The sequence below is a fragment of the Microcebus murinus genome, chromosome 1 (assembly GCF_040939455.1).
Source record: "Microcebus murinus isolate Inina chromosome 1, M.murinus_Inina_mat1.0, whole genome shotgun sequence".
NCBI classification, from domain to species: Eukaryota; Metazoa; Chordata; class Mammalia; order Primates; family Cheirogaleidae; genus Microcebus; species Microcebus murinus.
The window spans coordinates 1,119,013-1,145,126 of record NC_134104.1 but is presented as its reverse complement, the minus strand read 5'-3'; the positions used below and the strand labels follow the sequence as shown (position 1 = coordinate 1,145,126).

At 60.4% G+C, this 26,114-nt stretch overlaps 1 protein-coding gene across 1 annotated transcript; it reads right to left on the bottom strand.

Moving 5' to 3' along the window:
• Positions 1-9,545: 9,545 nt before the first annotated feature.
• On the bottom strand, positions 9,546-24,335 carry POFUT2 (protein O-fucosyltransferase 2). Its single transcript, XM_012780036.3, has 9 exons — positions 24,175-24,335; positions 22,791-23,041; positions 20,401-20,545; positions 19,561-19,671; positions 15,581-15,647; positions 14,272-14,397; positions 12,785-12,965; positions 12,444-12,567; positions 9,546-10,324 (listed from the first exon to the last, which is right to left on the bottom strand). The coding sequence occupies exons 1-9, from the start codon at positions 24,303-24,305 to the stop codon at positions 10,171-10,173; spliced, it is 1,290 nt and encodes a 429-aa protein (XP_012635490.1). The 5' UTR covers positions 24,306-24,335; the 3' UTR covers positions 9,546-10,170.
• Positions 24,336-26,114: the final 1,779 nt, after the last annotated feature.

The following is a 26,114-nucleotide window of genomic DNA, read 5'->3' as shown; positions in this document are numbered from 1 at the left end:
CCATACTGTGACATGTGATGAGAAATGGATTCTTTTTGGCAATCGTACATGTTTGGCAATGGAAAAGGTGAATCGCCGAAACACAGTCCAAAACCGAACAGTCATTAAAAAAAGCTAATGGTGTGTGTCTGGTGGTCCAGTGCTGGTGTTATCCACTACGGCTTCATGAAACCTGGCCAGTCGATTACAGCAGATGTCTACTGCAACCTTTGGATGAAATGATGAGGATGCTTGCGATTAAGCAGTAGAGACTGGTCACTAGAGACAGGCCAATCCTCTTGCAAGATAATGGTCGACCACATGTCACACAAACAGTGCTGCTCCAACTACAGAGGCTGGACTTGGAAACTCTGTCATCCACCATGTTCACCAGACCTTGCACCAACTGACTACCACTTCTTCCAGGCTCTGGACCACTTCTTGCAAAGAAATATATTCCATTCTAACAAGCTGCGGAAAACGCCTTTCTCAACTTCATCGCCACTTGCTCTCCAGGCTTCTCTGCTGCTGGCATGAACAAGCTACTGTTAAGATGGCAACACTGTGTTGATAGTTCAGGTGCGCACTCTGATTAATTGTACTGCTTCTTGTTTGAGATGTAATAAACTACACTTTTGATTTGAAATCAGACGTTTCATATTTAATGACCTAAAAGCATGTTACCAAAAAATGTTAAATTGGCCAAAAGAAAAGCAATGAAATTAACATTTTAGTGTTCCCAACTCCCCCGGAATATATTAGATTGAACAAGGGGCCAGAGAATCCCAGAGAATCACGGAAGAATGACAGTCCCTTGGTAAGAAACGGAGAATGACCAGATAACAAGTCCTTTTGCAAGTCGAGTAGCTGCTGATCCTTTCAAAACACTTGAATGAAGACCTAATGGAGTTGACAGCTGATAAAACACTCTAGTAATTTTTACAGTTTATTTTTTCAAATAGATCACTTTCTGACCTGGGGAACATTACTTAAAAGGAGTTTGAAAAGCAACTGAGGAGCGTTGCTGTCATTCACGCACCTCCTCATCCACGGTGCCTGTCCCTGTGGTTCCCAGCGCCCACTCTGCGGGCCGCGCTCCGTCTCCCGGAGTGGGGCTGCCCCACCCCTGACGCAGGACGCTGCCAAATGATGTCACTCGTGGGAATAGCTTAATCCAGGAGATACTATTGATAAGACCTTTTGGTCACAAGATAACACCTTTGGTCACAAGAAATTTTTTTTTTTTTTGAGACAGAGTCTCACTCTGGGCTAGAGTGCCGTGGCATCAGCCTAGCTCACAACAGCCTCCAACTCCTGGACTCAAGCGATCCTCCTGCCTCAGCCTCCCAAGTAGCTGGGACTACAGGCATGCACCACCAGGCCCGGCTAATTTTATATATATATAGTTGTCCAGATAATTTCTATTTTTAGCAGAGACGGGGGCTCGCTCTTGCTCAGGCTGGTCTCGAACTCCTGACCTTGAGCGATCCTCCCTCCTCGGCCTCCCAGAGTGCTAGGATTACAGGCGTGAGCCACCGAGCCCGGCCACAAGATAAATCTTTAAATTTGATCCTTATAAAGATTTTGGTTGTAGCGAAGTAAGACGGAGTGAGCACAGAAGCCCTTCAGGGCGAACGTGGACCACGTGGGCGCAACCCCTGGACGAGGCGAATCGCGTCGGGAAAGAGGAAACTTCCGAGGGCAAAGGTCCATCCCCGTGGGCTGCGGGTGGAGGTGGAACCGGACGTGGAATCAGAGTGTCCACTTTTACAACGCCCCAGTCCCATCCAATCCAGTAGCTTCCACGCCGTGTGCGTGGCCAGGGGTTGTGGGTTCCCTTCGAGAAGGGCGTCTGGTTCCTGGACAGGAGACAGGTCCGCCCTGGGGGGCTTGGTCACTGCAGGGACAGGCGTCGGAGGGCCAGGTAGCAGGTGGCCCCGGGTGACCTCTGCGGAGGCCCTGGAGACTCAGGGTGGGAGGCTGGGAGGTGCAGGGGTGTGGGGGTGGAGGTGCCAGGGATATGGGGCGTGGGGGGTGCCAGCTGTGTGTGGGGGGCCCATCAGGCCGGCCGGGTGTGGAGATGAGTGGAGGGCAGGGGTGGGGTGTAGGGGGTGGTGTAGAAGGGGCCACAAACACCGTTATGTAAATGGGGGACATAAAGGTTACCTTGGAAAACGTCAATGTTTACATTAGGCTGAAAATCACAACCTTTGCATAAGACAAAAGAGCTCTAATTATAGGGCTTAGTTGCAAAGTAAAAGTATCTAAGGGGATGAAAGTCTTCAAAACTCAGAGATTAGGAGCAAAAAGCACAAACCTGCAGCTGCCTTCTCTAAGAGCCCCTTAGGGTAGCCCAGCAGGACCCGGTCTAGGGGTTGGGGGGTGCGTTGTGGGGAGCCCAGTCGCCCAGAGCAGAGCCCCCGAGGGGACCCTCAGCCGAGCCCAGGCTCTCACGACCCCGAGTGCGCCCAGCGCCAGCCACCGCGGTGAACCCGGGCAGGTCCCCACATGTGGGCGAAGCCGCAGGACCGTTGCGGGGGCCCGCGAGCCAGACCGGGGCCCCTGTGCTGTGACCCTGTCCCGACTGTCCCCTCCCCGAACCCCTTTTGCACGGAGAACTCGTTTCTTCTCGGCAAAGCAAACCCCGAGCCTCTGAACAGGAGAACGAGGACGGAGGGCTTATGTGGAGCTGAGATATTTTTAAGCAAAGTCAGATGACGGCGACCTTCACACTCGTGTTTGTTTTTCTGCTTTTGCCCGGAACTAAGCAGCTTAGCATGGACGCCTGGTGTCCCAGGGAGATAGGGGACCGTGTCACTCGGGCGTTTGCCTTTTGTAAAGAAAAAAAAATGCCCACTTCTGGCTCGCACATTATTTATTCATTCTGTGACTTCGCTCACCAGCAAGTCACGCTAGGTAAGCCTAGGAGGTAATTTTCTCAAAAACCTTTGAAAGGATAAAGTGGGAGACGGTCTCTTCCTGGCGTGTGTCCGATGCTGTATGTGTGGCTGCCCTGGAGCGGAGGTGCTGTCACCCGAACACCACCGTCACCTGCCAGCAGACAGCGGCCGACCCCGTCCCTCCTCCGTGTCCTCCGTCTGTGGGTCGATCTGCAGCATCCCTGAGCTACGACGTGGTTTCCTGTCGCCACCGCCACCTGTTCTGCCGTGACCCCCCCTCCCTGCAGCAACAACGGGGGGGGGGTTTCTGCTGAGGGCACAGTCAGCGGCCAGACCGCCTTTGTCTGGGTAACAGGCGCGCGTTCGTGCCCCAAGACCCAGATGCCCTGGACAGTCTGCTCGTGGCCAGGCACAGGCCTGGACTGACCAGGCGCCGGCGCAGCCGCGGGCACCCTGTGGACAGCGTGGGCGGTGCGCCGTGCAGGCACGGGCGCACGGAGAATCTGCCTCTTCCTCTGAGCTTGCTACAGACCTAAGGCTGCTCTAAGAAGATGAAGGCTAGGAATCGGCGAGCGGAGGAAAGAAGCCAGGTATAATCAGAGCGACATCCCAGTACCGCCGGTGTCCCACGTGACTGACAATCCGCAGTCACAGCGGGGGCCCGCGTGGGGAGGCGTGGGGGTCCGTGACGGCGAGTCCCTGACTGCTCGGGTGAGCGTGGAACCGATGCGGTCTAGACGCCACCATGGAGCGATGGTTAAACGTGTGTCTTCACAGTTTTGAGGCAATCGCTGGTGAAACGGAAGTAGAGTCTGTGCCTGTGAAGCCAAGGAAAGACTCCGGCCATTGCGCCCCACGCAGGCTTCCTCGCTCACCGCCGTCAGGAGTCATGGAGTGGACAGATAGACCAGGCGCCTCTCCGGAGTTTGCTGACGGCGTCACTTAGGGTCGCAGACAGCGGAAAGAACGTCTACTCAGGCTTTTGCGATGACAACAACAATCTGGCCGAATTGCAGATCCGTGACCCTTGACGAATCCCTGGAAGCTGAGGTCGCAGGCAGCCGCTGGTCCAGATGCCCGGAGAGCGATGCCTGCAGGTGACAGAGACGCCAAGGAAACAGTCGACAGAGCGGACAGACGCCCTGCAGAACGCGAGGGAACATTCGCAGGCTGCACATCCGATAAAGGGCTCATAAGCAGAATCTGCAACGAACGCGAGCAAATCAGCAATTAAAAATCAAACCACCAGTCCGGGCCCGGTGGCTCACGCCTATAATCCTAGCGCTCTGGGAGGCCAAGGTGGGAGGATCACTCAAGGTCAGGAGTTCAAGACCAGCCTGAGCAAGAGCGAGACCCCGTCTCTACTAAAAAAAATAGAAAGAAATTAATTGGCCAACTAAAAATATACAGAAAAAATTAGCCTGGCATGGTGGTGCATGCCTGTAGTCCCAGCTACTCAGGAGGCTGAGACAGAAGGATCACTTGAGCCCAGGAGTCTGAGGTTGCTGTGAGCTAGGCTGACGCCACCGCACTCTAGCCCGAGCAACAGAGTGAGACTCTGTCTCAAAAAAAAAAAAAAAAAAAAAAAAGAATCAAACAACCCCATTAAAAAGTGGGCAAAAGATATGAACAGAAACTTTTCAAAAGAAGACTAATGGCCAACACATATGAAACATCTCCAATCATCAGGGAAATGCAAATCAAAACCACAATGAAATATCACTTAACCCCAGTGGGAATGGCCTTCATCAAAAAGTCCCCAAACAATAAATGCTGGCGTGGATGTGGAGAGAGAGGAACACTCCTACATTGCCGGTGGGACTGCAAACTAGTTCAACCTCTGTGGAAAGCAATACGGAGATACCTCAAAGAGCTACAAGTAGATCCACCGTCTGACCAGCAATCCCACCACCGGGCATCTACCCTAAGGAAACCTCCCCAGGACGCGTGGGGACCGTCCGCAGATGCGGGGTGCAGGCTGCCCTCTCCCTGCCTCTGGCCGCTCCCAGGCCGTCATCTCCCCACGTGAAGCCGGACCCGGGAAAGGCCTCTCCTAAAACAAGGCAGAAGGCAAAAGTTGCCGCCAAGCACTGTGGGCCACGAGGCCCACAGGATGGGCGGGGTGTGTTCACGGCCACCCGGCCACCCCCTCACCCTCGCCACTGGGGGAGGATCGGGGCTCAACTGCACGTCCAATTTCCGTAACTAACACAGCTCTGTTCCAAGTAGTTCCCTGCCCTCATTCAGAGCAGGCTCTCACCGGGGCTGTGACGGCCTGGGGTGCAGGTTGACTCCCCAACTTGCCCGGCCGTCCTCAGGGCCTGCAGGTGACGGGCGCCAGGGACGGGCTGTTTCGAGGACTCAGATGAGCTGGCCTCACAGAGAAGAGGAGGAGAAACAGAAAAGCAGACGGGCCGCTCCTCAGCTGCCCCTGCACCCGTCTGCTCCAGCAGGAAAAACCATCCTCGCCCTTTAAAACACCCGCGGCTTTTGCTCCACGCCCGGCATTTTCAGTCCCTTCTCTGCGCACCGTGCCACTCCCTCCTCTCCCTCCTCTCTTTCTTTCTCAGGAAAATGAATAGACTTTGTTCCCCTTTCCGTCCTAAACTCTGCATGAGAATCCTTTCCCAACAAGTCTCCAGCCCGCAGGCGTGAGGCCGCTCCCTCGGGGGTTCTGGCGGCATCTGCGGGCGAGTTTGCCACAGGCTTTGTGTCCGCCCTGCCGGGACCTGGGGCGCCCGCGCGCGCGGAGCACGCCGTGTGAGTGAGGGGCGGGGCGGGAGGTGCTTCCCGCGGGTCTCCCTGGATCTCTGTCCGCCCCGACTCCTCGCCCTCGGGGAGCCCTTGGGTCGGGATCCCGCCCGCACGCCGGCGCTCAGCCCTGACATGGCGCAGGACTCAGCTCCTCCGTGGCCTGGGCTGCGGGGATGTCCCTGTCCTTGTCCTCAGATCGGCCCATGAGGTTTCCAGCACGCCTTCACCGGCGGGTTCAGGTTCCAGGCGCTGCCGCTGGGAGGCTCGTCTGCTCCTGGCCTGAAGCTTCGGTCACCAGACTTCTGCAAGGTCACCCTCCGCCCAGCGTCACGGGCAGCGCTGACCCGCCCACGGCCCCGCACCGGGTGCCCGTCTGTCCCGCAGTTCTCGGGAAGCCCAGGGCTGGGCAGCACGTCCCCCAGCGAGGGGGGCAGGTGGCACGCGAGGCTGGCAGGTGGCACGGCCTGCTGGCCCGGCCTGTTGGCAGCAGCTGTTTCTGGGGCCTTCTTGGCCTTTCTCACGGGCGGGCCCAGGTCTGAGCCGGGCTGGGCGCTGCCGCTCGGGCGGGGCAGATGCCGGTGGCTTGTGGTGCCTGCGGGTCAGCACAGGCGCCGTCTCCATAGAGCACTCGGGCTCCGCAGCGCCCAGGGCTCGCCACAGCCTGCTGTGCCCCGAAAAGGCCTCTGAGCAGAAACGGGGTCCCGCCCGTCACGGCCGTGTCCCCAGCTGCCCCCATTAGGCGGATGTGTGGCAGCGCAGGGTGACAGGCCGGGCACAGATGGCGCCGGCAGGAAGGTGGACTCCAGGCCGGCCCCGGAATGTGCTTCCTGACCGTGTGCCCCGTCCCCTGTGAAGTTAGTGACCGGGTCACTGAGTCCTGGAGCCGCTCGGGCCGACTTCGGAAGGAGCAGGGCCTGGTCCGGCCAGCCCCTCCTGCAGCCCCAGCGCAGGGGCCCTGGAGCCACCTCCCTCTGTCCCCCGGGGGGTGGCGCCTCCTCTGCACCCCATGTCCTCCGGCGCACGCCCCACTCCTGCCCACGTGCTGCCCCGCCAGAGTGACCTGCTCGGGCCCCCAGCCGGGGCCAGGCGGTGTCTGGGGTCTGTCCTGGCCGTGACAGGCAGGGACACGGGTCCACCCAGTTGACCTGGCCCGCCCCGGAGCCTCCTCTCCTGGAGGGGGGAGTGGTGGCCGTGCGCGGGGGCGGCAGGGCTGCCCCCCCAAGTGCAGGTATTGAAGTCCTGGGCCTAGAGCCTCAGAGCGTGCCTGTATGTGGAGACGGGCCCTTAAAGAGGACGTCAGGTAAACTGAGGTGGTTAGGGTGGCCTGGTGGAACGGGACTGGTGTCCTTGTAAGAGCAGAAGGACACGGACACGCACAGAGGGACGACCACTGTGGACACGGAGGACACGCAGGCCGCACGCCAAGGAGAGACGCCCCGAGGAGCCGGCCCTGCCGCCTCCCGCACGCAGAGAAGCAGCGTCTGCCGCAGACGCGCCGGCCTCGGGGCTGTTCCGCCTGCCGGGCCGACTCCCGCGTGCTCGTCCCTCTGCGTCTGGTGACCCTGTGCACACTGGGCCTGTCTTGGCTCTGTAACGGAGCACGCCCGGCCCCGGCCCTGCCAGGCTCCCGTGTGGACGGCCGGGCTCCAGGGCAGGGCGGGAGACTCGAGGGGCCAGCTCTGCAGGGAGGGGTCTGGGGACACAGGGATCGGGGCTTGAACCCTTGGGGAGGTGGGGACGGAAGTCCCAGCCAGGCTGCTCGCTCTGCAGCCCGGCTGTCCTAGTTAGCCGCTGCCTCGGAACATACCGCCCTCAGGCCCGATGGCTTCCACAGCAAGCGCCATCTAATTACCTGGCGCGGCTTCTAAGGCCAGGGTTCCGGGAGGGCTGGGCTGGGGGCTCTGCGTGGGAACACGATCCACATCCTGAGGCCCCTGCACTGGGCACAGGAGCACCTCCCACCTGGCCGAGGACCGGAAGGCGAGGGCCGGGGGCCGGGCGGGCAGGGCTGGGGTGGGCGGGAGCAGGGGCCCAAGCACAGGGCCTCCCACTCCAAGTGCCGGGACACCAGTCGGCATGTTGTCACCGTTGTCACCATCTTGCAGCGCTTCCAGACATGTCCACTGCACCTGTGGCCCCTCTGGTCCCGTCTCTCAGCAGGACTGCTGAGCACAGTTATTCAGGCTATGCACTGCACAAGGGAGCCCCGCTGAGGTGGGGGGGGCAGGGGTGGGACAGGAGGGGGTGACGGGGCGCCTAGCCCCCAGGCGTGAGGGCTCCCACCCCAGTGCCGCCATCAAGGCACAGTGACCCGCAGGGGCACCTGCGGCCAGTGCCGCCGCCACACTGCGCCGTCTCTTTTCTCCTTGTTATTACGACACTACGCACATCACAAACACGTCAACAGACGCGAAAGTGAAAGCAAAGAACGTCCCCTGTGATCCTGCTGTCCTAACAGGGTGGACGCTCCTTCGCGTCACTGCCCGGAGACTCTGCGCTTTGCTCTTGCGCACTCGGGCTGGAGACGCCATATCCCCGTCGTAACTTAGGAAGTCTCGCCCTGCTGCTCCCGTCTGGCTGCACAACCTCAAACCACAAGCTGACGGGCCGGATGGTCCACTGGGCAGAGGTGTCACCACTCACGTGCACGTTCTGACCTTTGCCTTTTCTCGTGGGCTCTAGGGCCAAAGCCAGTGCGGGTCGCTCGGCGACACGGACTGTCCGTCTGACCTGGGGCGACGATTTCATTTCTTAGCGCCCAGTCTCCTCAGGTGCAAAAGCAAAGGAAGGTTCCCCTCGGTGGCCCTGGGGAGAGGTGGGGGCCGAGCTGGGCCCGAGGGTCGTGGGCGGAGGTCAGAGTGTGGAGTCTGCCTGCGGGGAGTTTCCGAGAGCCGGGTTTGCAGGGAAGAGGCGGGACTGTCTAAGCACGCTGAATCCGGCACTGCGGACCACTAGTTCTGTGAAAATGCTAAAAGTTAGTAAGCACCTGTTCAGGTGGTGGCCAATCACCTGCCCCCACGGCGCCGGGCGGGGCTCGCTGCACCTCCCTGGGTCCCAGCGCAGCCGGCCCACCCGCCGGCGTCTGCTCAAATAAACTCTACTACGGCTGTCTCCAGTTTCCTTGCAAGACTGTGACCGTCACACTGAGGGCCAGAGCCTCCTCGCTGGCCTCCGGCCTCCAGCTGATCCCCACAGCGGCCACAGCGCATCCCGCTCGGCTCCACCCTAAGACCCCATGGCCCCAGGGCCCGTGGCTCCCACTCCATCTGCCACGCCGGTCCCCAGCTGGCCATGGGTGCAGGCGAGCACCCGAGGGCCCTGTAGCCACGTCCCCCGGGTCACGTGCCTCGCCCTCCCCGGCCTCCCCTCGCCCACTCCTCCCGCCGCACTCTCCTCCCGCGGCGTTGGCCGCCACCTGCCTCGACACGCCCCTTCCCCAGCTGGTCTTTCCTCCCCACGAGGGACACCCCACACAGGCCACCACGCCACCCTGTCAGTGCTTAAAAGACCGGTGGTTTTCAAATTTCTTCCACAGGATTCTTCCCCCTAACAGCCCCTCTGGCAGCCGTGTGGGGAGCAGAGAGCCGGGCTGCTGTGGGTGGGGACAGGGCCTGGCTGGTCCCGTGAGCAGGCCCAAGCGACATCGGGCCCACGGGCTCCGGGAGCAGGCGGCGTCCCTGCCCAGACGGTCACGCCACGGCACTCGGGGGCCAGCAGGGCACCCACACTGCTCTGTCTGGCCTGCGGCCGCCTGGGACCCTGAACGATCCCCGTCCCCTGCGTGGCAGGCGTGAGACCAGCTCACAGCTGCGGCTGTCACAGCGCAGTTTACCTCCCTGGGGAAGGGGGCACACGGGCACAGCTCTCAGCCTGAAGGAAATTCAACGGCATGAAAAAGGCTGTTTCTAGAACTCCAGCTTTGTAGAAAACTTTATTAATAACATCTGAGTGTACAAATGGAAAAGAACAGATAGTCGTCGTTTACCCCGTGCAGCTCTGGGTGACACCGGGGGACCCTGCCGCACCTTCAGGTCAACTTCACAGGTCTGGCACGCGGGCACGCCAGGCCCCGAGAGGGAGGGCTGTGCCCTGCTCGCTGACCGGCCCGTCACACGCGAGTCTGTGTCTGAGCCCCAGCAGAAGCGGACAGGGGTGCCCAGTGCCACATGACACCGCGGTGGGAAGTCACTGGGCCCCAGCCCCGGGGAGGCGTCAGCCCGGCTCTGCCTGAGACGCAGCGGCTCGCCCATGTCTGCCCTCGACCCGCGGCAAATGCGCAGGGAACGGGAGCCAGGTGGAAAGGCCCCAGCAGGGGTCCCACAAACACCCCCACGTTTCCGATCCCCAGAAGGCGGCAGAGCCCTCGCCACAGAGGCCTACGGCAACGCGGCGGGTGCAGCGCCTCTGGGCCGGTCACACCGCGAGCCGGCCTCCTCTGGACCTGGGGCCCTGTGAGAGGCCAGTGCCGTCTGCCCGCCCGAGGGGCGCTCGGAGCAGCCCTGCAGCAGGACCCGGCCGCCCACGTTCACGGCGCGCGTCAGTACGCGACCTTCCAGTGCGTGGGCTGCTCACAGGCCTTCTCCTGGTCTCCACAAAACCTGTTGTACGTGGTCTTGGGGTCCAACCCCAGGATTTCTCTTTCCTCGTGAATCCGGAAAGAAAATGTTGAGACTGAGGTGCCGATGAAAAACCTGCAAAGTATCACAGGAGGTTCCAGGGTTACACAGAACCAATCGATCAACCGATAAATCCACCCATCACACGCACCCGCCAGATACCCGACTGGCCTGGCCCCCTTCCGCAGGGGCCCTCGACGTCTGCACCCGCGGGCTCTGCCGGCATTTGTGCCCCAGCCCGCCGCGGGCGCAGCGATTCTCCCCAGCGCCCCAGCCAGCGATTCTCCACCCCCCCAGCCCGCCGCGGGCGCAGCGACTCTCCCCCCCCCAGCCCGTCGCGGGCGCAGCGACTCTCCCCCCCCCCAGCCCGTCGCGGGCGCAGCGATTCTCCCCAGCCCCAGCCCGCCGCGGGCGCAGCGACTCTCCCCCCCCCAGCCCCAGCCCGCCGCGGGCGCAGCGATTCTCCCCCCCCCCCAGCCCGCCGCGGGCGCAGCGATTCTCTCCCCAGCCCCAGCCCGCCGCGGGCGCAGCGATTCTCCCCAGCCCCAGCCCGCCGTGGGCGCAGCGATTCTCCCCCCCCCAGCCCGCCGCGGGCGCAGCGATTCTCCCCCCCACACCAGCCCGCCGTGGGCGCAGCGATTCTCCCCCCCCCACCAGCCCGCCGTGGGCGCAGCGATTCTTCCCCCCCCACCAGCCCGCCGCGGGCGCAGCGATTCTCCCCAGCCCCAGCCCGCCGCGGGCGCAGCGATTCTCCCCAGCCCCAGCCCGCCGCGGGCGCAGCATTCTCCCCAGCCCCAGCCCGCCGCGGGCGCAGCATTCTCCCCAGCCCCAGCCCGCCGCGGGCGCAGCGATTCTCCCCCGGCCCCAGCCCAACGCGGGCGCAGTGAGCCTCCCCTCGCCCCAGTCCCTCTTGGGTGCCTCCGGCTGCCAAGCGCCAGGCCAGGCGGGACCGTGCGCTGGGGGCCGGGAGGTCACGCCGTGAACAGGGGGCCTTCCTACTCGTCAGGATGCTCCCCTGGCCCCGAAGAGCTGGGGTCCCGCGGTGCTGTAGGCCTTACACGCGTGCTGCCTGGGCTGCAGGGACACCTCTCCCGGGGCCCTCTCACCCTCTGGGCGACGACCCCCCCTCCATCTGACTCCCACGCAGCTGGTCCCTGGGGCTGAACGACCAATCCACCCGAGAGGTGTCCAGAGCAAGTACCGCGTGCAGCGCCACTGGGGCCAGGGGACTGCGCGGGCCTGCGCACTGCTGGTGGGAGGCGGCGTCTGGCGGGGACACCCGCACTGCCCACGCAGGGGGCTGCCAGAGAGCCCGGCGCCGGCCTGGAGGCCCCGCAGCCGTGAGTGGGCCCCGCTCCCCACACGGCCCGGTGGGGCTTCCTGGGAGCTGCAGGCAGGGGCTGCAGAGCTGAGTGCGAAACCTGCCCGAACCCAAACTTCTGGGGCCGAGGAGAGAAGCCCGTCCAGCTCCCACTCAGACACCCAGAGGCCACCTGGGGGGGGCACCATGTCCCTCAGCCCCACACGCCTCAGTCCTCACACGACCCAGAGGGGACCCCTCACTCTGGGAAATGGTGTCACCCGGGCCTCTGTGGATTTTCTGTGCCCAGAACACAAAAAAGTCCCCAGGCGCGTGGGGCTCAGGCTGGGCGACACACTCGCCGACCCGCGTGGTGGGGAGGGGCTGACACCAACAGGAAGACCACGCACTGGACACCCACTTTCCAGTTTGCTCGCGTGTGCCGTCCTGGTCCCAACCGCGGTCTCCCGTGCAGGGGTGCAGACCAGTCTGGAGGGGCAGAGACTGGGCCTGCCCCCCAGGGACAGCCCCTGACAGCCAGGGCACACGGGTTTACACGGATGTTTAGGGTGCTCCATGGACAGCGTCCAACATACACGCGACCATGGCCGCGGGCCAGACCCAGTGCACCGCTAACTCCCAGGGCAGGGTGGGCGCAGAAACCCAGTGACGGGAAGGTGAGGCAGGAGCAGCCCCGGGACCACGCGGCACGGCGAGCCACGGAGGAAGCCCGTGGACGAGCACCAGCCTCAGGGAACACGGAGCTGAGCGGCACAGGGGGCTGGAGGAGACGGTGGAGAGAACGGGCGTGGTGGACGTGGCCACGCAGGCCGCCGCCTGCTCCGACTGTCCGGGCCCCGGAGAAGCCCCTCCCAGCCGCAGGCGAGGCGGTACCTGGCGTGGGAGCACACCCACTGGTCGATGATGGCCACGCCGCCGTCCTTGTAGAGCTCTAACTCCTCCCAGGTGGGCTCGAACCTCACCATCTCGGGCAGCAGCCTCTTCAGCTCTTTGTGCTCTGCAGAGCGGGAGAGAGGCCGTGAGAGGCGGGCCCGGGGCCCGGGGTGGGGACCCGCGCACACTCCCGCCTGCCATCGCCTCCCAACCGGCTGGAAAGGGGGGACGCGACTCAGCCTCGCCCGCCTGGGAACCACAGCTGACGGCTACGCCTGGGCAGACACAACGACCAAGGGTCGCGAGGACACGAAAGGAGGTTACCTGTCAGGGCGCCATACCCTTCCTGACGGCGTCGGTGGCCACAAACACCTTGTCGAGCTGGTGCGCCCTCATCAGGCTGCGGATGGTCCGCACGGCGCCCTTCAGGCTGGGCACGTCCTCCCGGTGCCCCCAGATGAAGTCCTTCCTCCGCAGGTGCACGCCCAGGTACGGGCCGCCCAGCGAGGAGCCCATCTTGACCTGGCAGGAACCGCAAGGACACGCTGGCACCACCGGGCCTGCTAGGAGCTTGCCCTGGGCCTGGGGGGACTCGGGACACGGAGTGGACACGCATTTGCGCACAGCGCTCTCACGGGGTCACCTCAAGGTCTGTCTGGGGATCTCAGGCAGAATCTCAGTGGGACTGGGTGTCTTTTTAAGAAGACTATAAAGTTATCAATTTTCGGCCGGGCACGGTGGCTCACGCCTGTAATCCTAGCTCTTGGGAGGCCGAGGCGGGCGGATTGCTCAAGGTCAGGAGTTCGAAACCAGCCTGAGCAAGAGCGAGACCCCGTCTCTACTATAAATAGAAAGAAATTAATTGGCCAACTGATATATATATATAAAAAATTAGCCGGGCATGGTGGTGCATGCCTGTAGTCCCAGCTACCCGGGAGGCTGAGGCAGAAGGATCACTCGAGCCCAGGAGTTTGAGGTTGCTGTGAGCTAGGCTGACGCCACGGCACTCACTCTAGCCTGGGCAACAAAGCGAGACTCTGTCTCAAAAAAAAAAAAAAAGTTTTTTATAAATATTAAGTATGGAAAAAATGCAAATGGAATAAAAGTGAAAAATCTACTTAATATTTTTTCTGGTAAGAATTACCACACAAGCTACTGGATTACTGCTTGGACGATGCCACTGCATTCGAACTAGCCCAACGTCCCCCAAGAACAAACAGGGACACGGTGTCCCTCGCCGTGAAATGCTTCACCATCAAAAAACAAGGCCAAAAAGAGATAATAAAAAGGCTTAAAAATAACATAAATTTGAAAAAATAGCATAATATTTGTTGAAGTTATATTACAGAAAAACCTAAACTTTCAGGAAAAATGTAAAATACACACGTAAAAAAACAAAGCGACAACACTAGTCCAAAGTGGCGTCCACGGTGCTTTCGGGCGAGTCTGGGGACTGTTGCTTTTGCTTGTTATATGCAAAAAACATGGCACGTGACTGTGGCCACCACCTTTTACTTCCTACTTTCACATTTTCTACCGCACTTTACGAACAGCCTTTAAGGCTGGACCTGGAGTAACCCCCCACGTCAGTGAAGAGAACACCGCGCTGTGTGACTTCCAAGTGTGCACCAGGACGAGGGGACCCGAGGGTCCTCAGCGCCTGGTCCGACCTCACGGTCAGGTCGTTAGTCACTCACGCTCCAGCAAGCATCGCCGGGGGAAAGCCATGCTAGCCACGCCCTGACTTTTTAAATGTAATGGGTAAGTTTTCAGGCATCTGAAGAGACGATCTACATTTTCTCTAATTAACAAAAGGGAGAGAAGCTACCTTCATCTTCGTCCAGTCCTCCTTGAAGGGGATCTTGTCCGCCTGGTCCGTGGAGTTCAGGTACCTGCTGCGGAACTCGTCTCCCACGGCCCGCAGGTGCCTGGCGAACACCATGCTCCGCCGGGTCTGCGGGCAGACGCAGCACTGAGCACCGCCCCCGGGACTCGGAGGGTGGGCCCGTGTGCGGACTCTCGCCCGCCGCCCGCCTGCCCGCCAGAGCCCCTCCCGCCTCCCCGAGCCGGGTTCTCCTTTAACTTTCGCTGTCCACGCCCGCCTCACTGGCGGCCGCCTAAGCGGCAGAGGCTCCGCGTGAATCCTCTGCCGGGAAAGCACCTCCCAGCTCGGCCCGGCCCGGCCCAGCCCAGGGGCTGGACGCCGCCGGCCGCCTGCTGGGCGCCCTGGGCGCTCGTCCTCCCTGGTTTCTCACCGGTTCGGAACTTGGGGCCTCGCTCAGTAAATGCCTTCGTTTTTGCCAAGCTGATGGGACCGCACTGCACACGCCCTGCCTGAGCGAGGCCTGTGTCTAGCCCGGCGCCCGCTGTGTGAGCTGTCCCCAGCTTGTGAACGTCACCAGGACACGCGGCTGTGACGGGGAGAGGCTGCTTTCCCTGACCTCTCCTGCCACTGCTCACGGTGACTGTGCTGCCACCAAGTCACCAGGCCTGGGCTTTCCCACCAGAGCAGAACTCGATCCCAGCGTTAACACACGGACTGCCACTCAGGGAAAGTCTCTCCTGCGGGCCATGGTGTTTTATCACAAAAATAGAATAAAAACTTCAAAACAAAACAATCCTTTCTAATTTAATGTAAAACAAACTTTATTGACTTCTATTCATTTAACCCACGTTTTAAGAACTAATTTATCACATCAGCAAGATTTTCATGAACCACCGGCAGGGTTTTACCCACGTTTTGCTTCCCGAGGCCCCAGGCTCAAAACTATCGTGAGTTAAATACAACTCACGTGGCAGTTAACGTGTTAAAAACTCACTGCAGAAAACCTCCCACCTTTCAAAACCATGAGAAGCAAGAAGGGCTCCAAGTTTTGGCTACGGAGCCAGCCGATGCCTCAGGGGCTGCCCTGCACCCGTGAGCCAAGGGCCACAGTCCCCAAGTCTGCAGAGGCAGAGTGCCACGGCCCTGCACGTGCCCTGGCAGAGTGAGACTCGGCAGCCTCTCTACTAGGTGGGGGAGGAAGTTCGCCGCAAATCCACGGCCTCCAAGAGCCTCATGATTTTAATCAGCAAGGTCAAGAAAAGAGTTGTTGTAGCTGTGTGAATTCTAGAAAGCTCTCCACAGGAATACTCACATCCCAGTACTCCCTTCCCCCGTAGTGGTCATGGAATAGGTTTTCGGCTCTGTCTAACATCACAGACCTGTTTTTACACAAAAGGAAAATAAGGAGTTAGCGACTGTGAGAGTTAAGGATGATTCCACTCACTCTTTGCCCCCGGCCAGGGACACACGGTGAGACCGAGTCTCTGAGGGACCCCAGGCAGGTGCGTCTGCACAGACCACGGCCGAGACTGAACAGCCTCCAGCCACAGTCCTGGGGGTGTCAATCTGTGCCACCAACCTAAAATATGTCAGAGAAAAAGATCTCCTCACACAACGGATTTATTCAGGAGCAAGAGAACAGGATTATAATCCGGGACGCACAGCCACGGCAAGCTGTAGGACCACGGGCGAAGGCACAGAGAAGCTCACGAGTTGCTTGGAAACGGCGATCGGTTCCAAGGGCTCATAGCTGGAGCTGTCGTCGAGTCACTGGAGGGGATGCCACGCTGGCAGGTGTTCTTTCGAGAGTGTCTTATCTCAACTGCTCTGGTCCTCAGAATGCCTGGTGACACGCCTGGTGACACACCTGGCCACAGAAACGCGCGCACACGTGAAACGTAGGCAGGGAAGGGCGTGGAGGAATTTCTGCGCGGCCGTTTTGGAAACCCTTGCGACGATTCTCTCAGACGTGCACTCGGGAGCCTCCTCAATGGAACCTTTCCAGCCCGATGTGACTCTCGGCGGGTGGTCGCACCCTGGTGCCCGCAGCTCTCTCACTGCGTGACTATAACCCGTATGAAGTGTCTCTCCTATTCTAGCCACGGAACCAGCTGTCACCAAACTCACCTGTGACCAGCTACGCCAAAAAAAAAAAGAAAAAAGAAAATGGACAATAGACAAAACACATACAACTAGCAAACAGAACCTGGCAGTCTATGTGGAAAGACTAATGGACCTAACACGCGGAATTCACTCCATTCCAATGCAGAGATGGCTCAGCAGCAGGGAACTCTCACCACCACACTGCAGTAAGGAGCAGAGCACAGAACGACGCATGTACCCAACGGCACCACGACGGTGTTTGCTGCCACCGCCAAGAGAATCACCCTAGTAAGAGGGGACTAGGAGCTCTCCCCCTACCCTCAAGGGAGAGACCCCCGCCTGGGTGGCGCAGAACTGGCCCAGGCCCATCAGGACAGGGTGACCCGAGAAGGGAGGCTCAGGGCACTCAGCACCTCTGTTCTTAACACAACACAAATGTCAGTGGATCAAAGAGTTAAATGTGCAAACTGAAAAAGTATAAAGTAGAACGTGGCCAGGCGTGGTGGCTCATGCCTATGATTCCAGCACAATGAGAGGCCCAGGCAGGAGGATTGCTTGAGGCCAGGAGTTCAAGACCAGCCTGGGTAACATAGTGAGACCCTGGCTCTATGAAAAATAGAAAAATCAGCCAGGTGTGGTGGTGGCGCACACCTGCAGTCCCAGCTACTCGGGAGGCTGAGGCAGGAGGATCACTCGAGCCCAGGAGTTTGCGGTTGCAGTGAGCTGTGATAATGCCAGCCTGGATGACAGAGCAAGACCCTGTCTCAAAAAATAAATAAATTATAAGATTAAAGTAAAACACAAAAAGAATTTTTAAGAATATTGGGATGGTGAAGGTTGGGATAAAAAAACCCAGAAGCCTCTAAGGAACAGAGTGATAAATCTGATTATATAAAAATTTTAAATTTCTACAGAGAAAAAAATGGGTAACACATTTAAACTCGTATTTTATAAACTAACATTTTTCAAAAAGCTATTGAAATTTAATCTTACTCTGAAATCAGAGAGACACAATTTAACAGCTCAGGGACTGTACTCTATCGGATCTGGGGACTGACGCTCTCTGCCCTGTGGCTGCCTGGTGACCAGCCCTGCATGGCCGCTGTGGGCAGCCCCCCGGTGACTGCCACTGAGAGCTCAGTTGCCACCCAGCAATTCTGTCCTGGGTGTCATCCGACATTCTCACCGCCCCGAGGTCTGAGCGAAGGCTTCTCTACAAAAGACTTCCCATTTGGAACAGCAAAAACCTGGAACCAACGGAAGGCCCCCATCCGAGGCTGGCCAGTAAGTTCTCTTGCACTTGCGAGACGGCCGCCAAAGAGCATGGTGCTGCCCGCGTGCCCTAACGACACCCAGACATGCAGGTAGGGGACGGCGCAAACACAGGCCTCGTGGAGAACAGGTGCAGGTGTCGGGTAGGCGCAGCAGGTGCCGCAGGGCCTGGGCATCTGCCGAGCCGCATGCCTGCAACCCTCAACTCCGGCCAAGCCACGCTCCCAGGCGGTTTTGCCAAATTCTCCTGCAGGGAGCATCCTGCGCGTCCCTGTCCCACCCTCCCGTGGCGACTTGTCTTCCCGAAGGCTGACTTGGTGGCACGCCTTCTGCGTGCACGGCGGCTGTCCTCTCCTGGAAGGCACGGGCTGCGTCTCTGGCCACCCTACCCCGCTGCCGGCCTCGGCTCCCTGGCGTCCAGGAACTGCTCCTCCATTGCGGATGCGCGTCTTCACCCGTCACCTACGCGGCCAAGACCTTCTCCCTCTCTGTGGCCTGTCCTCAGAAATCAGTGGGCAGAAATTCTTTGTTTCAACGCAACAATTACTAATCTTTACTCATTTGGTGAGTGCTCTCCACAGCTTGTTAGAGAAACGACTCTACCCAGGAAGGTCGCGAGGCTGTGTCCCCACGGCGGGTCTTTCACAGCCGAGCCGTGCTTCCCCCAGCCGGGTCTCTGCCCGCTGCCCCGGCCCAGCTAATTCTCCTCAGTTTGGGCCAGCTGCTCCGAGTCCCTCTCTGGGATCAGCTCCGGCACTACCTGGAAATGTGCTCCGAAGAAACTGACCCTCGGACTCTGTCTCACAGGTCTAAAACTAGGCGGATATGCTTTTGAAACCAGAAGTTTTAACGAAAACGACCCAGTCCTAGGATGAACCCAAGCCGGGTCTCCACAAATGCAGTCCAGCTGCCTCGGTGCCGTAGCTCTGCTTTTCTGGAAGTGACCACGGGACTTCCCGAGCAGCAGCAGCAGACGCTGGTCTATGCGGGAGCCACCTGCGCTGTCACAAAGGGCCACTGCAGCTGAAAGGAGGCCACCAGGGTCCTGGCCCACCGGAGCTGGCAGCAGTTCCGACGTCCAGGGTGACACTGGGCAAAGTGTGATCTGCAGACAGAACCACGGCCAGCGAGGCGTCTCCACGGGCGGTGGAGGTCCCCGCCATGCGGGAACGGCAGCAAGAAAGGCCGCCGCAGAGTTTGTTGCACAATTGGCGCCAGCCTGTCCACTGTCCCCAGTGTCCCTGGGTGGGCCCTCGCGGCGTCTCACGGGGGCCACTGCCACCCAGTGGCAAGACGAGCGGCTGCCCAGGCCCTGCCCAGGCCCAGAGCGACCGCCCAGGGCGGCTTCCCCAGCGAGGTGAGAAAATGAATGAGACCAGGGCGGGTGGGCTGTATTTTCAAAAGCTCCCTCGGTGGCTCCATCAGAGCAGAGTGGACCTGTGGCTCTGCTCGGCCGCCCCCCAGCCCAGCTCCTGCCTGAGCTGTGTCCCTGCTGCTCCACTGCCCTCTGCCGCCACCCACCTCCCCAACCAGGTGGGGCGCTGCTGAACTGCTGGGACTCCCGTCCCCACCACCTGCCGCGGCAGTGCAGGTGCCACTGGGCTGTGCAGTTCAAACAGCAGCTTCCGAGAGCGGGAGGCCAACAGGTCTGCCCACACGCCAGCCCCTCCCCGCCTGGGTGCACCGGGTCCAAACAGACTCTCTCCTGGGCTTTTTCCCGGGTCACACGCAGCCGCCTCAACCCCAACCCCAGCTTCCCCAAGGTCTGCTGGCTGTGGAGGGGACTGAACCAAGGTGCGTGGCGTGCGGGTGAGGGGCAGGTGGCCTTGGCGAGGACAGCGCGATGCCCACACCACACACGGAGCACGGGCACCCGGTGCCTGGAGGGCTGGGCCCGGGGGACGGGCCGGCACTCACCGAGCAGAGGTGTTCTTCAAAAGCACGGGCGCTATGATGGAGGCCGACCCCTGGACGGACAGACAGGAAACGTTCAGCCCCCTGGTTTCCTCGTAGCCCCAAAACCAGCCTCTGCAAAACAAAGCCCACAGAACTCGTATCAGTCTGTCTCATTACTCGGGAAATAAGATCTAGATGCACACGCAAAGTGGCTCAATCTTGACAAGACACAGCTGCTCCGTTCAGGAAAGACTTACTGATCGTGTAACAGATCATGATACGCTCGTGAAAATTAAAAAAAAAAAAACCATGAATCTCGATCTGATGTGACTGATGGGCCACCGACGCCTTTCTCATGACTCTGGACAGTTCCGCCGCAGCGGCGGGCCGGGGCAGTGGGGAGGGACCTGGACAGACACCGGCTTCCCCTGCAGTGCCGGCGTCTGGCGGCAACTGTCACGCCGCACAACTGTGCTCGCGTCATCCGCTGCTCATGTTTCAGAGACTGGTCATCTTGGCACATCACTCGCAGATGTGGCAAGGGACAGCTCTCCCACGGAAGTCTGCTGACGTCAGAGCCTCCAGCGGCAATTCACGTTTGGGGCCGAGACTGCCGTGCCCCCAGCCACAGTCAAGTGCGTTGACAGAAGCAGGGAAGAAGCAATGGGATCTCACGAGGGTGTTTTCAAATGCCCTGCAGTCCCTCGTCCATGAGGGTGAGGGGCCGCTCACAGGGGCTGAGGCCTCAGCAGAGACCCATAGTTGGGCTGCCGTGAGCGGCGCCTGACAGGGAACCCTCAAGACCCCACTCGATGACGGGAACGCGGTGACACGGCCCCACGCCCCCCTCCCCCGCACTACCTGTAGTACTCGTGCTTGTCCTGCAAGTACAGGAGTCGGTCGATGCACGGCCGCTCGTCGACCTTCTCCTCCCAGCTGCCTTCCTTCCAGCCCTCCGCGTAGCCCTGCAGGACGTAGACCTGGTCGATGAAGGGCCCTCCAGACTCTGAAAACGACAGAGAGGCCCGGCAGTGCGACAGGAACCAAAGCACTCAGCATCGCCACGCAGCCACTGGCACAGGTGACCTATCAGTTCCCTTAACGCCACCTACTTCCCGAAAGGGACCGAGGAAGTTCCTGAAAGCAGAGGAAGGACAGAGGCCTCTGCACGGCAACTCCACCCCGCCCTTCTGCGCAGGGCCGGTGGTGGCCCCCACCCCTCCTGTGTCCCTCCAGCACCGGGTGCTTCCTCCTCAGGCCCTGCCCAGGCTGCCCCTGCCTGGACCGTCCCCGCCGGGCAGGCTCTGACCGCACCCCCCTTAATTTCTGTCCTCAGGCTCTTCGCCATCCTGACCCCCGACTAGTCACTTGTTACTTTTGCTGTTTCTGCCCCACCCCCAGCCCCAGGACGGGGCTCCAGGAGAGCAGAAGCCTGTGCGCCCCCCCCACTGCCCCCCCACCTCAGGAAGGCGCCAGCTGCCACACCCCAGGGATTGATAAAGACCCGCACAAAGATGGCAGAACACGGCCAGTCACGGGAAGCTACAGCAAATGCAACTCTGGTCTTTGTCACACTCACTCACGACTGAGGACTCATGGCTGTGTGGGCCGGTGGCTGAGGCTGGAGCACGGGAGAGAGGCGAGTGGAGACCCTGCATGCCAGGAGACGCTGCAAGTGTCTGTATGTGCTCTCTCCCGGCAGCTGTCCCAGGACAGGCGACCCACTCCTTTCCCCCTTGTACGTGAGGAAACGTTCAGCAAGTCCCTGGCTAGCCCATGGCCAGGAGGTGTCGAACCGCTGCACCCCTCAGAGGCTCGTGACACCAGGCACTGTCCTCCCTGCGCTGCTCCTGGTCCTGCTCCGGCCTGAGGGGCAGCGGCTTGGACAACAGCAGGGAGTCCCTGGCACTGAGCACCTGCAGAGGCCAACAGCCAGGCCGGTGTCTTGGGTTCCTGCGACAACATGAAGTTCAGGCCAGAGGCCTCCGTCAGTCAGACTCAGTGGAGAACCGCAGCTCTCATCTGCCAGGACTCGTGAGTCAGCCCCAAGTCACGTCGGGGAAGGGTGCACTCAGAGATGCTTTTCACACGTCGCAGACTCTGCGTCTTCCGTGAGAATGAGGAGGGTGGACGGTCCATCCCTGGTTCTGTGCCCCAGGCACTCACGAGAGTGACTCGGACACAAAACATTTCAAAGTGACAAGACCCCTGAGAAACCACCGCGTGGGAGCCGACCCCTCAGCAGGGAGCGAGGGGCTCTAGCCCCGCGAGTGCTGTGAGCGAGGACTCGTCACATGCTACAGAGCAGCGGCCCGAGTCCAAACCACTCGTTCTCCTCCAAGGCCTCTCCAGCGTAGCGGAAAAGTGTCGCTTGCTCGTAAATTTGTATCTTCCAAACAAAGCGACAAAAAGCTCTGAATACTTTTATTCTAAGAAAAGCTTTGATTCCTTTTTAAAAAATTAAAACAGAAAGATCAAGCAGCACAAATTCAAACAGGAAGTGTCTTCGCAAAAGTCTTCGCTCCACAGTGTGTCTTCCCTCATGTAAGGTGGCGTTTTGGCACAGGGAGCAGAGTCCTGCTAGGACAAAGGCAGGCCTGGCCACGTGTTTAGGGTGGCTCTAGCTGCACTCTGCCTACCTACCAGGCTGCCGCGGTTTTCAGAGGCAAGAGGCACAGAGGACCTGTTTCCCCAGGAACACTGGGCAAAGATCCCTGATAGTCTGGGACAGGGAACTGGGCTGTTATGGGGAGCAGGTGCTACCACAGGCCTGAGGTGGGGAGGCCGGGGGGTTCAGGAGGCTGGCAAGGCTCAGATGGGCTGGGTGCAGTCTCAAGCCCTGCCTGATGTCTATATTAGAAATGAGGCCTGGTGCAGAGGCTCACACCTGTAATCTCAGTGCTTTGGGAGGCCAAGGCAGGAGGATCACTTGAGGCCAAGAGTTTGAGACCAGCCTGGGCAACATGGCAAGACCCCGCCTCTACAAAATATAGAAAAATTAGCTGGGCGTGGTGGTGCACACCTGTAGTCCCAGCTACTTGGGAGGCTGAGGTGGGAGGATTGTTTGAACCCAGGAGTTTGAGGCGGCAGTGAGCTGTGATGACACCATTGCACACTAGCTTAGGTGACAGAGACCCTGTCCCTTAAAAAAAAAAAAAAGGAAAGAAAGAAGGAAATGACTGCTGCCTGGCCCCAGTTAAACCACCACCACCGCCCCACAGCCTGGCGCTGGCGCTGGCGCTCTGCCTCACCTGCAATGAACTGCTCGTACTCAATGACGGGGATGTTTTTATTGAGACTCGGAAGATCGAAAAACTCGGACCAGGGAATCCGGACCTGATGGATGTCGGGACTCTGCCAGTGATAGAGGTGCCCCCACGGGGGCAGGACCAGCACCCACTCCTCCGACTTTAGAAGAGTCTTCAGGAGAGAGGCAACACGAATGTAGACGTCCCTGCGGAGGTTGAAGCCTTCCGGGGGGTTGACGTCGTACAGAAGGTACCTGGGCAGGGAGGAGCAGGACACTGCTCTGGAGTGCCGGGCCTCTGCGCGAAAACCCGACTCTCTTACACGTCTCAGAGCTTCGCCTACTCCAGACGATTACTGTCGTTCCTAGTTTTAAGCAAAGGTAGTTGCTCACCTGTTTCTAAGTGACCCGTCACTCAGTGCCCCTGAGTAGCGGATGTCTTAACATCTTTGAACAACAAGCAATAATTCAAAACAAAGAGCAGAGGAATCTCAGCAACTAGAACCTGAGAATCAGTACTCCCGGGGTTCTCAAAGTGGTTTGGTCTAAAAATCCCTTACACTACCAAGCCCCCCATAACTGCTAAACACCAGCAAAATCTGTTTTACCCTAGAGACTTATCTAAATCAGTGGCCCCCAACCTTTTTGGCACCAGGGACCGTTTTCATGGAAGACAATTTTTCCAACGACGGTAGGGGTTGGTGGTGGTTTGGGGATGATTCAAGTGCATTACGCCTATTGTGCACTTTGTTTTTATTATCATCACTTTGTAGCATATAATCAAATAATTATACAACTCACCATACATTGGGGACCACTGATCTAAGGGACAGCCAGCATCTGGATGGAGACTGAATGGTTCCTCGTAGACACACAAGAACCATGAGCTCCTCAAACCCAGGCCTGGACCTGCATCGTCCAACAGGCTGTGCCCTCCGCAGGTCCCCGTTCACTGACGCCCGCCTGCCCCACTGAGCCCTACACAGTCCCCGCCCACTGACCCCGGCCGGCCCACAGTGTCCTACCCAGTCCCCGCCCACTGACCCCGGCCGGCCCACCGTGTCCTACCCAGTCCCCGCCCACTGACCCCGGCCGGCCCACCGTGTCCTACCCAGTCCCCGCCCACTGACCCCGGCCGGCCCACCGTGTCCTACCCAGTCCCCGCCCACTGACCCCGGCCGGCCCACTGACCCCCAGCCCTGCCCGGCCCACTGAGCCCTACCCAGTCCCGGTTCACGGAGCCCCGGCCGGCCCACTGAGCCCTACCCAGTCTCGGTTCACGGACCCCCGCCCTTGTCCCGACCCCCGCCCGCGTCCTTGCCCTCTGAACCCCGGTCCCTACCCTCATTCCCGGAGCCCCACCGTCGGCGCCGTGGAAGCGTGTTTACCGTCTGCGGGACGCCGCCCCCGACAGGATGCCGGCTGCCGACTGGCCAGGCCAAAACTCCTCGCCCGAGGCTGACGCCGGCGGCCAGGACGCTGCCCAGAGCAGCAGGAAGACGACGAAGAGCGGCGCCATGACCCCGGCGGCCACGCATTTCCGGCGACTGCGCCCCGCCCCGGAAGCGCACTCCTGCCCCGCCTCCGCGGAGCGCGTCGCCTACATCCATGGCAACACCGAGACGCCAGCTCCGCACAGTCGTCCTGTATCCTCTAACGGGCCGGGACCTGGGCATGCGCGGAGCCCTCCGCCCACGCCGGGCGCTGGGGCGCGGTCCACGCCGGCTTTGCCCCTCGCTGGTGGCGGCCGGTCACACAGGCGCTGGCCCCGCGTCCTCATCCTGCACAGGGCGGCGGGCGGCGGGCGGCGGGCGGTGGGCGGGGAGCCTGCGGGGCCGGGGCCGGGCTCGCGGTGGGAGGCGTGGCCAGGACCGGGGGGCGGGGCCTGGCACGGGGCGGGGCCGAGAGCTGGGAAGGCGTGGCCGGGACCCGAGGGGGCGTGGCCTGGGGTGCGGGCGCGGCCCGCGGGAGCGGCGGGAGGTCTGGCGGGGCGGAGCGCCCGGGCTGGCGTCGGTGCCGGGCTACTGCGGGCCGGGGCGGGCGCTGAGTCCTAGGAGCCGGGCCTTGCGGTCTCCAGGGCGAGCCGCGGAGCCCCGACCCCGGCCGCGGGTGAGGGGGGTCTCGGCCCGCCGGCCCCAAGCGGGCGCCCCCGCGCACCTGCCCCGCGGGGAGTCCGGGCGGGCTCGGCGTGCAGCGACTGGCAGGTCCCCGCAGCGGACCGCGGCTGGCTGCCGTCCAGGAGGCCGCCTCTGTAAATATTGAGCGTGAGTTTGCACGGCCTCATTGGGAACGTCCGGGGCAGGGTATGCCCCGCGCGTGGAGCCGACCCCAGGGGCCCCGGGGGCCTCTGCTTGGGTCCCCCCGCTGCCGGCAAAGCCTGGGTCTGGCAGGGGGACCCGGGTCCGCGGCGTCGCTGCTGCGGTGCAGCCTCCGGTCAGCGAATCTGGGCGAGCTCCTCGGAGGGTGCACATGACCGCACTGGCACCAAAAAAGAGCAATGTGAATTGCTCTTCCTCTGTTAGATAAGTGAATTGCAATCACGTTTGTAATCGAGCACCCCCAGGCCCAGGAGGGCGAATTCTGCAAAGACGAAATAATAATACGGATCCTTCCACCCAGAGCCTGGGGGAGGGGACCGTAGGTGCCCTGCTGGCAAAGCCAGAACCGAGACATCAGGATAAAGGAGAACTGCAGGCCAGTATCTTCCTGAGCCTAGACACAGATCCATTTAAAAATGAGCATCGGACCTGTGTTGATCTACGCATCTGTGTGAAGCGGAAGTTGAAATACCTGATCCTAATCTGCAGGCTGTTGTATACAGCTGCTGTTGTACGGCTGCAGTCGTCCAGGCCGCGTGATATTGGTGACAGAACAGACTCACAGCTGGGGTGGCGGAACAGGGCAGAGATCCCAGAGAACCCGGGAACCCACACACACCCAATGGCGCTGGAGCAACCGGACTTTTCTGTTTGCAAAACAGGAATCTCAGTGGGAAGCAAAATCGTGAGCTTTGAAAGGGAAAAAAGGAGAAGTCGAATTTCATCAAAAAGTAAAACTTTCTGGTCTTGGAAAGATATTTGTTAAGAAAGTAATAACACTGCGAGCCATGACCTGGGGGGAAATACTCAGAATAATCTGCCTGACAAAGGACTTGAATCCAGAATACATAAAGATCTTTTAGAGCTCAGGGGTTTGGCAGGAGAGTGGTGAGCCGCCCAACACAGAAAGGAAGATGCGCCCGAGGTCAGTCAGCACAGGACAGGGAGCTCGATGTCTTTAGAAATTAGAGACATGGATCACAACAGGATGGCGTCATCCACCCCCTGGA